The sequence below is a fragment of the Coturnix japonica genome, chromosome 8, assembly GCF_001577835.2.
Source record: "Coturnix japonica isolate 7356 chromosome 8, Coturnix japonica 2.1, whole genome shotgun sequence".
NCBI classification, from domain to species: Eukaryota; Metazoa; Chordata; class Aves; order Galliformes; family Phasianidae; genus Coturnix; species Coturnix japonica.
The window spans coordinates 23,770,548-23,784,637 of NC_029523.1; the positions used below are offsets into that span (position 1 = coordinate 23,770,548).

Below are 14,090 nucleotides of genomic sequence, written 5' to 3' on the forward strand. Positions count from 1 at the left end.
CAGACCAATGCATAAAACTGTGGCAACTCTTAAATAGGTAATATTCAAATCATGGTAAAGATTTCTGTAAATTATTTTTAGCTGAATTTTCATAGTCCTCAGACAGGACTATACAGTGTTTCCCATTTTTCTATGAATGCTTCTGATTATTCTCTCTCCAAGGAGCAAAACAGAGTATGAAAAGAATTCTCAGAATGGGAAGACAATGTGAGCATAGCCCATGTTTAACTACCTTTGAATACCTGAGTTGCTTTGGCTGTGAGTCTGATTTCCCTGTATCCTTTTGAAGGTTAGTGAGGGCAGATGGTTCCTTCCAGACAACATTTTGGGAGGTATCAGTGTATGCTCAACCACTGCAGATTCTTGGAACCTCATGTTTTTCTTCTGAGGACATGCTGAGATTCTGGTCATACAGGACATCAGCACATCCACAGCCAGTTCTCAGCAAGAGGTGCGCAAGAGCTCAAAATTAGGCAGTAAATAGAAGGGATTGTGTAATATGCCACACTCAGCCAAATCTTTGTAATGAATGTGGCAGTGATTTTTTTTTTTTCCTGGGGCTCTTGGATGCAAATAGGATCCTATGGTTCTTTGTAGACTAGAACCTCTAAACATAATCACATTCCTGTTGAAAATATGGTTTACATAACATAACATTTTCCATGTAAAAGTGTTGCTTATTTCAGTGGGAATATTCTCAGCAGAAAACATTTTGTTCTGAGCAGAAAACAGGGAAATTATTCGTATTTGGAATATGCTTGAAGAAAAGAGCATTCTAATTCATTGTCTGTCAGCCTGGCTAAATATGGCCTTTGCTTCTGAGGGGTTCTGCACCACGTCTTCTGAAGTCCTGTACTGGATGATGCAGCCAGGAGAGGATGATTGGCTGGATTATTACCTGTGAACTCAACACCTTTGAACCCAGTGATTCTGATAGTAAAGTAAAGGGAGATTTAGCTTCTATCAGTCACTTTCTCAGGATCAGTTTCTGCAAACTTGCTATTTATGACCAAATAATTGATGTAGCACTGTGTGATGGGGGCAATGTTCTTTGTATTATATTACAAATTCAGCTAGACATCATTTACTTATCCTTTTTCTGTGAGCACTTTGCGTTTGTACATATATAAAACTGCATGAAAATGCTTGCAGCTCCATCACTACTTCCCACATGAGTATTTTCAACAGTACCGAGTAAGAAAGCTCCAGAATTTAGTGGATGTGCTCAGCACAGGCCAATCTGTCCCCTGTTAGCAACGTTTCACTGAGCTGTATGGAAGAACTGGCCCCTGCAGGGGGGGCCCAGAGAGCTGCCTAAGTTTCTCCTTGGATAAGCATAGAGACTCAGAGGGAGCTGCTTTATGAGCTTTGAAAGTGAGAAGCCATGACATCTTGTTGTCATCCTTAGGGCTTTTTTCAGCATGTGGCAGCTGTTCATAACATCAGTCTAATTACAAAAACGCATATTCTGTTCTGATGATAATTTGTTATGGTTTGGTATTTACCGTATTGCGGAAAACATAATGTACTATTGTTTCACTCTTTGTGTGTATGTTTTCTCCTAATGCCATGAAATGATCTTTCATTGGAATTCTGTGTCCTTATTTTTCCTTTACAGTAAGAGGTGTGAGCTGATATGGGGAAAATACTGTTATTAATGCCCTTTAGTTTACTGACTTCCCTAGCATGATTAAATACTGATCTGAAGTAGTTCTTAGTGTTCAGACAGACAACAGTCTATTAAATAAATATTACATCTTCTGGAACATACTTTGGGGGGAAATAGGATGTAGCTGTATGGATTGCTTTAGGAGAAATAAAATCCATTTGTGATGCTGTACTGTCATGAAATTCACCATTATCAGCGATGAGACTGGAAGCAAAACCTTTAATGCTGCATTTCCTTGCATCATGGCCAATGCTATTTCAACATTTCACTGAACTGTCATCAGCTTCTACTGAAGTGCAGAGCTGATGACAGTGATACTTAAAACACGTGCTGGACAGAAGCTCTGATAGTTCTGTGCAATTTCACTTGAACACATTCACCTGACAAAGGCATTTTTATATCTGCAGGTATTACAGCATTGCCATTTAATTATCAGTGCATGCATCATCTCCTGCAAGTTGCAGTTCAGCTTGCACATAAGAAACAGGTTTTGCTTGAAGTATGTTCAAAGAAAACATTTCTACTCAGGTACAGCCTGGAGAAGCAGCAACCTTTCCTTGAGCTGCTTGTTGAAGAGCTGCTGTGTTCATGCCATAGTAGCTGCATGGCCTGTTAACTGGCTGATTGATGCAATCAAGTGTCTAGATGAGGAGCTGTTTCACAGGGAAGAATATTAAACATAAGGTTTCTTAAAGGTATCTCAAGGCTTACACTCCAAACAGTAACCAATTAAAAACCTTCTTTTTTTTATGTTAGCATTGTGCTTGGAACCTTTGGCTGGTGATTAAAGAGATGAATTTGTGCAAACATTTTTAAAGTGACATGTTTCTGTTTGTTTTCAATTTGTGCACATTGTCTCCTTTCAGGTCCTTATGTACACTAGTATGCAAGTGGACATACACTTCAGATGGAGGTTGGGATGACAGTTTCTGGAATATAATTGGCTTGGAAGATTTGGTGAAGGATAAATATGAAAAAATAGGTATGTTGGAGGGGGGGAAATTGCTTATAGCTACTATTGATAGTAGGTTTGTAACCTCTACCAATGTCCCTTATAGTAATTTTCCAAAAATGGACTTTTGCTTGTTAGTATCTTCATACTGTTTCTCCACTCTCTTTGAGCCTGAGTTTAATTAGAATGGTAGGCTTGCTAATAGCAATTCCTACAGCAGATATTCATTAAAAGTCCATAATGTTAATATACCAGAAAATTTCCAGGATAACTTTATTAGACTTTCCCTGTTAAGTTAATGGACTTTTAATGGATGTCCTAAGCAGACATATCATTAACAAGAATATTACCAGACATGAATTAAAATATGCTCGTTCATCAAAGTTAATTATCTGAAATTTCCTTTGATTTTTTTAATGTCTAGTACTTTGAACAAGTTTGTACAGTAGTTAAAGTGCAGCAACATGAAATAGAAATGGCATGGGGAGGACTATAGTGAAATGAAATGTAGTGAAATTACAAACTATTCTGATCATCACAAAATATACTATAAGCTATTTTCAGATATATCAGATAATTGGACCTGAATACTTACTTGAATAGATTTCAGCATTTCCCCCTACCAATGGAAGTGCTTACACAAAGGTATAAAACCCACTGAAGTAAAGGGCTTTCAGCTCCCTGAGGTTTTAGTGACAAATGCTGTAAGAATGGTATTCAAACATGTGGCTTTTAGCAAATCTTCCACAGGTTAAACTAAGACTTGCAGTAAATACATGTTATTAGCAGAAAATAGAGCATCTCAGCAGCTGATGGTCTTGTGGAATAGTATTTTTAAGGTAAATTATTTATGAACTGTAAGTTAAGGCTTTAATACAATATTTATGGAATGCACTTAAAAGGCAGTGCAAAACAATTTACCTCTTTAAGTAACTCAACATACATTTTTCAAGTGATAAAGTAACCATGAAAAAGGTCCTTTTTGTTGTGCTGGAAGCCTCATAAAGCTAATCTATTAATGGCTCAAAATTTGGCAAGACAAAGATAATGAATTTGCAACGTGAGGTTTATAATTTTTTCAAAACACGATGTTTACAGCACAGATCAGTACTGATCACCTTCAGTTGACAGGTGCTTTTTGGAGAAAAAAGGTTTATTCTTTGGTTAGCAGGAAAAGCATCTAGTTACTTGGACACTTGTACTGGCTTTCAAACAAATAGCCATTAGAATGCATGGCTGTGTATTGGCTGGAACTGGAGAAACAGAATCTGACCTAGAAAATTACACCAAAGCGTAGGCTACAACTTGAAGCTTCTGAAAAGCTCACACACTGTAATTCTTCATAATTAACCCTTTTTACATTCTTGGGCTTGGATGTATGGGTATCTTGGATGTATCTAAGCTACTTTTTTGTTTTTAGAGAATACTCAACCTCCCCTCGGGTAGAATATATGGTTGTTTCCGTGACCATTTTCTGACCTTGCCTTTCCTAAAAAACAAAGATGTTCTATTCATTATATTCAACTGTGATAAAATCTAGGAGCATGACAGCAAGCTTCATTTACTTATCTATGAAGAAGGAGTTCCCTATATGAGTGTGGAAGTCTGATAATGATTACTCTTTCCTTCCTTCAAGCTAAACTTCTAAGCTGTTCCTGTTAGTATTTTAGTAGGGACTAGCTTCAGAAGGAGACACAGACAGCAAAACAAACCAACTCACCCCAGCCCCTAAGCTGCCACACCAATCTCAGGTCTGTTTTGTATATTGTGGAAGTGGTTTTCTGTCTGCCTCCCTGTCTTACAGGTGTTACTGCTCTTGTGAGAAAGACAGTTTTAACATTGTTAAGTAAAAATTTGGGGTTTTATTTGTTTTATTGAGTGTTAAGTGTTATTTAACTTGCTAAGAATACCAGAATGAGAACTCGTCTGGTCAGCAGTGTGTGCACTTCAGGGAGGTTTATAATATTTTGCTGTGCCTAACAGAAAAGAATGCTAAGCAGTACATTTAGCCGGCCTACAGATGAAGGAGCTCAAAATTGATAGATAACATAGGTGGGAGTAGGTTGGTGGGAAACTGCACAAGGTCAAAATCTGCTCCTCAAATAAAAATATAAACAAGACCCTAGTAAATCCAAAGTAATTCTTAGGGAATTTACCTCTTTGTTCTCCTGTGGAGCTTGCCCATGCCCACATACCTCTGCTCAAGGTTTGTTTAGCTCAAATACAAGGATGTATTTTAATGCTTGCCCATTCCCATTGAAAAGAGGGATAATGATATTTTGCTCCCATATCTGTTCTGAAGGTGCTAGGCTCCAAATCATCACTTCATTCTAAAGAAAGCAGAAATCGCAAAGTAAGATCTGCTGAATTTTCTTATTGTAACAAACATACGTAGTTTACCAGTTGCAAATGGGCAGAAACATTATTCAATTTTAAATCTGTAATTGAAGTCAGTGTTGTTTCCAATCAGAGGGTGAATAATTGTGACTGGAAGGTTTTTTGAAGTAGCTTCAACTTTCATGACGCTGAAAATATATATGGAAATTACCTGAGAGAAACTTATTAAATGTACTTATTTTTTTAAATTCTGATAAATATTCTTTTCAACATCACTTTAAAAGGTCTTGCCCTTTAAGAATATATTTACTGTAATCAGAGTGGTGCTTGTGGTTCCAGGTAGTATCCTTCTTATAGTTTCAGTTTAATTTAACATATAACCTTGTTGATTACGAATGACCCCACTTTTGACCTTTAGCATCATCCACAGACCTTTCCCACATCAAAGTGTGGTTCGCATATGAAAATTCCCAGGCCTTTGACATTTTACATTTCTCAGAGCAGAGTCACCTTTCAGGGAATCCACAGAATAAGTTGGCTATGTACACTGTGAATTTACCGATGGCTTTTGTGAAGGTAAAGATTTGTACCTGGAAATAATTCAAAATTTATTGATCTCTTTAATTTGCCCACCAAGAGAGCAGAAGATGGCTTGTATTCAAAACCACTGTGAAAGCGTTGTGTACTACAAGCATTAGCATTTATCTGTTGTGGTGAAAATGCATGACGAGTATCTCTTTGTGGTATTCTCAAACCTAGAAGGACATTAACAATTCCTTTAAAATTTCATGTGCTGTAGACCTCTTAGTGTACTGAAATGTATATTCCATTTGGAGGAAAAAGACTGATAAATTTTCACCACAACTCTCTACTTCGGGGGCTACTTAAGGGACCAAATAATGATTTCTTATTGAATGGTAATATTTTATGCTAGGTCTCTTTTTGTTTGAAGATGGCTCATTTTACCTGGGAGAACATTGTGTGTACTGCCCAGCAGGTTTTACTGTTCTCATATGTCGTGTTGAAGGCTGACATTTTGTTTTCCGCTTTTTGCCATCTCTTGACCATAACCCTTCCCTTCGTTCCAGGACACTGAGGCCTGGAATTTTGATGGTTTCATGTGCTTATGTTGGTAATTTCTGTGTATCCTGAAAAGCAAGATCTATTGAACTGAGTGGCTACGTGAATGTTCATTTCTAATGTTCTTTAATTTGTATCACTTATACATAAATAGTAACCTCATACAGTTTAGGACTTCAACAAGATAGCTGCGACTCTTGATATATCTTATAACAAAGTCACAGAATTGTAGGGGCTGGAAGGGACCTCTAGAGATCACATCCAGCCTCCCTGCAAAGCAGGCCCCCTACAGCAGGCAGGTTATCATTCTTACTGTGAGAAAGCTTTACAATATGCAGGGTTTTCAAATGTAGGTAAATGCAGCCTTTTGGTCTTATAAGCATTCAAACAATTAAGAAAATTGCAAGCTTTTTATTCATGAACGGTTATAGTGTTGTATATGCTATTATCTACCTCCATATACAAAACTAACAGAGATAATGGTGTTGTATGCTCTTCTGTTTGCACTTTGCACCCAATTGCTTTTGTATTTTGTTAGAAGTGATCCATTGTAATACTTGTAAGTTCTATTAATTTATTTACGTTGTAGGGTAAAAATGCACGAATCATTGCAGGGTGGGAGAATACTGCGAATCTTAACTTACACTACAATCTATTAATTTTGCCAATTTTCTAATTTCTCTAAGGCTTTTGATGCCAGGTCTTCAAAGTTTACGAGGGGTTTCCTTGAAGGCTAGAAGAGGCAGGTGATGATTTTTATTCAGGTCAATTCATAACTTCCAGTTCTTCACAAAATTGGACTGTAAGAATGAGATTTAAACATCACACTTTACAAATAGTAGACAACCATAAGGTATACATTTCTCTTCTATATGGAGTCCTTTCATCTCTTTTATACTATTTCCAATAAATTAAAACAGGTTATAATTTCGAACAAAGTTAAAACAATGAATCACAGGATATTTACACTTATCTGTGGAATTTACAAGTGAAGGGGCTTCCAGATATATTAACATTTTTTCTGGCTTCCTGTCACTTCAAACCATCCAAGAGCTGCAGCAGCTGTGAAGGAGGTGAAACTGGTGCAGTGCAAAGCAGTTTTAGGGTTCCTCCTTCCTCAAAGCTTGAGGCATTTTCCATAATCTACGATTCAGCAGTAACAAGTTATAAGTATTTGTTCTTAGGAAAGTGACATAGTCTTTTGACTTCCATTCTTCTATTCTGTTCTTCTTCAGGATCATCTGCAGGAGGTTGCTCAGGGCTGTGCATTGAGTTTTGAGTATTTCCAAGGATGGTGACTCCAAAGTCAACCATTTCCAGTGTGTTGGCCAGCCTTCCTCAATAAAAGCATATAGGCTTATGATTAAATGTATTTTCCTGTATTTCAGCTCATGGGCTTTGCTATTGTGTGCCACTGAGAGGAGTCTTGTCCTGTAATAGGAAAGAACTACGTTAAGTAGAAATCTGTGATTAATACAAGCTATACAATTATGTGTGCAATCTTAGTGACATACTGTACCAAACTGGACTCTGATTCCTTGCAGCTTTGAAAGCATAGCAGTAGTCACATTGTCTACATGGATGCTGCTTGCTGGTGACACTATTAGGAATAATGTACTGGAAGGTTTTAGAAATACAAATAATTGGAGTATTGAAATTACTGATTGAAAGCAAAGTGGGAGGTCAGGCAGCTGAATTTAAATGCAAACGTCTTACGTCTAGATACTTAAGAAGACATCTAAAATCATGTACTGTAGACCTACATCCATGTCAGCTTAATGAGTAGTGAACCGTGCATTATAAAGGATGTTCATTCTGCACTATTTCACTGAAATCTGGAGATGACAACTTAGTCATGTCCATCAGCAGACATGCCCACTGATCACACAATGCAGAATGTTTATTCCTTTGACCTTTAACCAAGAAAGCTTTTCATTTCTTTGTGAAGTAGCTCTCTTTCATTTGGACAAGAGGGAAATGGTATTTATTGAAGTAGGCTTCTATGGTCTGCAAACCAACTTTTCAGCTTAATGAATCAAGATCTGCCTGCACTTAGGTTGCTTTTGCCAGTATTTAGCAATCTAACATGTCTGCCTTAAGTAATTATGTGTTAGGTAGTTGAGATGTAGTTCAGCCAGAAGCATAAGCTGTGTGGAAGGGTGGGATGGAAAGAACCCAAATGAGATTTGCCTAAAGCTACTGTGGCAGCTCACGTAGACAGATGAATTTTGAACTGAAGAAAGCCCAAGTGATTTTGTTTGACCAAGTGGTTTTCTCACTTTTAAATAAGCTGCCCTGTAGTAATTTGTTTTGATTTTCCTGAAAGAAAATTCACAAGTTTTCAGCTACCAACTGAGAAATGTTATGGAGGATGTTTCCATAGTTAAAAAATAAAGAATCTGACCATTTATAACAAACCCCTATTAACCACCATACTGTTAGTCCTAGGAAATACAGAATACAATTTTCTCATCAACGTATGTTTCCTTCTACATTATTCTCTGAATGTCGGCCCCTTCTGCTCACAGATTGTGTTAAGTGCATTCATCAGTAAAATATGATTATTGCATATAATAGTAACTTATTTTATGTGAGATGGGGTTTTGATGGCATAACAGTAGAACTATATTATGCAGATTCTTCGCGTATCCCAGAATTCTGGCATTCTGTGATTAGTAGATAAAGCAAAAATTGGAAATTGCCTGCAAACATTGTAATGAACTCACCACATAAATGGGCTATTCCAAGCATTCCATTAGCAAATCTTTGGTGAAGGAGGAGAAAATGCTCCTCAAAGCTTATAATACTGTGGCTCAGAGGAGGATAAAGAACACTTGTCTATCTTATTATTTGAATTACTCAAATGGGCAGTGCATCTTTCTACTAAGGCCCAGAGAACTGGTGTGTGCCCCATCCCTGGAGGTGCCCAAGGCCGAGAAGACTGTGACCATGGGCAGCCTGATCTGGTTGGTGGCAGTGCTGCCCATGGTGAGAGGTTGAAGCTGAGTGGGCTTTATGGTCCCTTCCATCCTAAACCGTTCTGTGATTTAAAAAGCCTTTAAATTGACTTGTTTTAGGGAGGTGTCTATGAAATAGAGACAGAATGTATCCTTTGTTGTGTTTCTTTCCCAGGCTGCTGTGATTTCAACAAGTGATTGTTGTATCCCTTCAAGTTTGCTTGTGTTAAGTTATTGAAGAAAAGGAACAACCCCTTTTCCCATTTTCTTCTGTATTTTTATGCACTTATATAACCAAATTTAATTGCATGTGCAGCACAATCACGTTCTGCATGATGGATGAAAAGCTGTTCGCAAGTGGGTATGTCGTAGCTGAGTTAGCTGGCCCCCTGCTTTTGTTGTTTTAAAAAGGTTGGTGTACTAAAAAACCTAGTTCTGTAAAATATTAGCAAGGCTGTAGAGTGAATTCTGATCACTGAAACTGACTGAAGATGTATTGTCTGCCTTGTGTGTTACGTCTGGTAAATAGCTGGTTGCTGTGGTGACTGCCTAAAAGGTAGAGGGTCATTGGTACCACATAAATTCTTTAAACAAAACCTGATCATAGCAAGTTCTAACATTAGTCTTCAAAAAAGGATTAAAGAGGAGGAAGAGATTCAGACAGCTTTTTCCTTTTGTAAACTTGCTGCTTTATAGGGGAAAATAGCTAGAAATAATGTCTCATACAAAATGAAAAGGCTGTGGATTAAGGCATTGCCTTAGTGAAACAGCTGTATGGATGTGAAACAGAGTTCTCCAGCTTCAGCCATTATGGGTTTGTTTGGTTAGGTCTAATTTTGGAAATCGTTATAGCAAAGGTAAATGACTTGCACAGGAGACTACTGTAAACAAAGGACTCGATGCGTTTACTTTGGGAGGAGGCTTGGGAAGACTCGGTCCTTTCAGTGCCTCTTTTATACAGCCTCTGTAATACTCTCACTGACTGCCTGTGTATGCGGGCGGTTTATTTCCCTTCCTCTCTGGCAGTTTCCTTTCCCTGACAGGTAGGATTTAAGGGTGGCAGCACCTGCTGTTGAGTTCCTGGTGAGTAGCTGTGCAATGACTTTGTTCTTAGAGTAGCTGTCCCTTGACTGCAAGAGCCACTGCATTTTGCTCAAGTAAGAATCTCCCTTCTCTGCCAGACAAGAATTGGTGTACAATCTGTTTCAAATACTTTGCTTTTCCGATATGGCTCCTCTTTGCATTTTTACATCTTTTAACTTATCTTTTAATAGCTTTATAGTCACAGACTGTAAGCATACTGACACTTAGCTGAGTTTTCTACTTTTCCAGTGAGGATTAAAGCATGGGAATAATAATTCCCTTCCTAGGTCTCTGCCCATTCCACACCTACTTACTCACTCTTGCGTGGGTGGGAAAGCAACTCCTGTGATGACAGTGGCCACATGGAGCCTGCTTTTGCTCTTTTATAAAGCTTCTTAAGCACAGATCATGTGCACAAAGCAGAACGTTCACTGATTTTTAAAACTGAAAGGATGAAGTAGAGGGTCAGAGTCAGTATTGTGCTTGCTGATTTCCCTGATTGCTGGGTGACACTGGAGACTCCCCTTTGTACTCCATGTAAGGGGGACTTGTGGGTGCTTCCTTCTGCTTCACTTCCCAAGTTCTCTGGGGGTGCTCTCAGTCAAAGAATAACCATTCAGCTTTACTTGCAAATGGGGCTGGCTGAACTCTACCTTGAAGTCATTTATTAAAACACAGTGTTAATATGCAGTGTCTTCAAATCACAGCAAACCCATCCCCGGGCACTTTCTCACACATCTGACTCCTGTGGAGGACAGCAGTGTTGCTGGTCATCCTTGTACCTCGCTTGTACCAACAGAATCAATAGGGTCATTTTCTGTTCTGTTAGAGGAGAGGATTCTCTTTATTTCTGGAAATGCTCCCTTAGTGCTTGTTAACTAGAAATACAATAATTGAGCTGGTAGGAAAAGATTTTGTAGTAGCCCTGATCTCTAAATGGGAGCATAACCATTAGAATAATTAAACATGAACTTTTTTTACCAGTATGACTGATACAAATAAGCCCCAGATAAGCCAACGGTGGACCTGAGTGCCTGTAAAGATGCTTTATTTCAGATTATTTTCATCTCGTGCTATATATATATACATCTATATACATACACATCTGTATGCTTTCAGATCATGCAGCTGATTCTGGAGAAGAAGATGTGGTTTTAGCTGCATGAACTCTTTTGAACTTCCTTCCACCTGCACGGTCTTTGAATGTCAGGTGAAGGATGCAACTGTTGTTTTACTTGTATTATTTTCTGATGTCCTAAGAAACCAGAAGGTGACCAAAAACTTATCTTAAAGAGTAAGCATCCTGCTCTCAAATCTTACTATTGGGAAATAATCACAAGATATACATCTCTTTGTAAAAGCTAGCACAGTAAATAAGAATTATTAAAATGTAGACTTTTTGTATGAGAAGATGTCAAGTTGTTATCACATTCTTCTGTATAAGTTAGTGGAGAGCTGGAAACAATGACTTGTGGTTACTCCCTTAATGTTTGACTATAAAGCTAAGGGCAAACCAGAAGTTTTGGATATGACTGATTTGTTGTAAATTTCCAGTGCAAAATCCAGCCTAGCATTTCAGAGGCAGAGGTGTGGCTTCAACTGTATAGAAACTCTTGGAGAAATGAACTTTAAGAAGTTTGTGTGCTGTCTAATCACCAAGTGCCCCATGCATTGCTTCAGTCAGGATGTGGCTGCCTTCCATAAAGTGAAGAATCAGCATAGTTTGCAGCCAAGCCTAAGGTCATCTACCACTGTGATATATGAAACCAAAGACCCATTTTCCACCTGTGAATTTAATATTATAACCTTTTCATCAAGCAGCAATATAGCATAACTATTTCTAGAATGTAATACTCATGGGCATTAGTGTATTCCTGTCAATTTACAATATGCTGTTCCTATTAGTTTCTATTATGGATAATGGTTTGCTCCCTTTCTACACAATGAAATGCTTGATAGGTGTAACATTCTCAACTGAATCAACTGTGAAAATAGGCTTTTCTTTTTCAGAAAGAAGTGTTGTCAGTTCTGCCCTGTGGATTTGCAGAACTGAGTAACACTACTGATATGTAGTATGAAATGAGCACAAAGTCTCTATCATAAAGGCATGGATTGGCAGGGAGGTATTTGAGATTGCCTGCTATGCCTCACTGCCTCTCACCCACCAAATCTGTAGACAAACAGAATTGTGTGTGATTCCAGGAGCTGTCAGTCATTTCCTTGGGTTTGGTGAGGCTTGGCTGCCAGGGAGAAGGCTGCGACACTCAGTTCTGAGTTTCCTGAATCTATGTTTCTTTTTAAGCTCTGAGCACTCTCTATCACTGTGGTTTAATTATTGAAACAGTACCTTATGATTTAGCTAGAAAAAACATAAATGTGCATTATGGTAGTGGAGACCAGTGCAGGTGGGACCTGTCACAGGTGACAAGCCTGAGAGAGGAGAGTTGCACTGGTCGTGTTTGGGGTGGCCATGACCTTCTTCACACCTCCAGTGAAGACTCAAAAGTGGATGGTTAGGTCTATGAGAAAGTACAGCTGCAACAGTGCAGTAATTTGCTGGTTTCTCTTTCAGAGTTTCTGGTACTGCAGCCAATTTATTGTTAGTGGAAGCTCTTAGAAATTATGAAGATAGGAGGGGGGGGAGGTGGGGAAAGGAAGATTATTGTTTTTTGTTGGCTTTTTTTAACAGGATCAGCTTTCAGTGGCCTGAGCTGAATCTCATTCCCGTACACACGGAATGGCTGCAGGCAGTTTATGCAGCAACTACCACAAGAACTTGGAATTTAGGCACAGCTATTTCATATCTGTTGGAAAGCTGCCAAGCAAAATCTAATTGCTTGTGGTGAGATCCCTCTCTGCGGCTAGACAGGGCATTGAATGCTTTTGAACTTTTAAATTACTGTGGAGCAGCCTGATCTAGCCTGGTTGTGTTTAACATACAGATACGTAACGAGAGATATTTCTTAATCAGATAGAGTTCTTTGATGCGCTTTTTAGTGTTATATATACCACCTAACTTCAGGGAGAGGAAGGGTGTTCTTGTAATAACACACATGTTTGTTTTTCTGTTTAGTAAATTCACAGGTGTATGGTTTTTCTTGTGTCTGCCCAGGAAACCACGTCTTGTCTCCTGGAGAGCCTGTTGGAAAAGGTCTAACGCCAGAAGCTGCAAAAGAACTCGGTCTCCCCGAAGGGATTGCAGTAGCAGCATCTCTCATTGATGCACATGCTGGAGGACTAGGTACTCAGTCACATATTTACTATTCTGGGAAACAGGAATGTATTGAATTAATTTTTAGCTCTTTTTTGCACAGTCAGTTTCATATCCAGCAACTTGCTCAGATGCTTTTCCTATTAAGTAGCATAACTAAAATAATAAATTAAAACAAACAACGAACAGCAAGTACCAGCATTGAATTGCTGTTTATAGAAAGGCCCTTAGGTATTGCTGCGTATTTCTTAGCAGCTGGACTTCCAAATTGTGCATTAACTTCTGTCAAGCTCCACTTTGAATTCCTGAACTGAAACACTATTGGGCTGGCAAGCCAATGTAATGAGAGTGCACATCTACTACTCAAAATTTGAGAGATGAGCAAGAAAATTAAACATTTTCAATTCCAAGCAAGAAGTCTTACATCTAAGTTGATTTTCCTTCCTTGTTTTAGGAGATATTCATCCTTTAATTACTGCAGTGGGTTCTTTTTCATGGATGTTTATGCTAGCAGAGTGCTGGGTATGTACCAACAATGGTGCTTTTGGTCTAGGAGTAAGATTAGGTAAATGCTGTGCATATAAACTGGCAAACAAGAGTAAGGAGAGAGGTGGCCTGTAAGAGGCAATTCCTATCTGAGGCTTTCAGCTTTTTTCCACAACTGGAGTGTTGAAGGCCTAATATTAAGTGGTTTTTTTTTTCTTCTCCAGCACAACATTCTGATGTGCTCAGTTTCAGATACATTGAAATACGTTTGTGAGGCTCAGCTCTTTCATTTTCTTACTATACTGTTTAGCTTTA

The 14,090-nt window shown here is 38.5% G+C and overlaps 1 protein-coding gene across 17 annotated transcripts in view; it reads left to right on the forward strand.

Annotated features, from left to right (window-relative positions):
• Positions 1-14,090, forward strand: part of FGGY (FGGY carbohydrate kinase domain containing) — a 264,828-nt gene that overhangs the window by 191,817 nt on the left and 58,921 nt on the right. For all 17 annotated transcript variants that reach the window (XR_001556977.2, XR_001556979.2, XR_001556981.2 and 14 more), the window contains 2 exons: positions 2,536-2,651; positions 13,191-13,319. Coding sequence is in view for 3 of the 17 variants with exons in the window: in XM_015870644.2 (XP_015726130.1) it covers positions 2,536-2,651; positions 13,191-13,319 (245 nt within the window). In the remaining 14 variants the exon portion in view is untranslated. The remainder of the gene's footprint in view (positions 1-2,535; positions 2,652-13,190; positions 13,320-14,090) is intronic.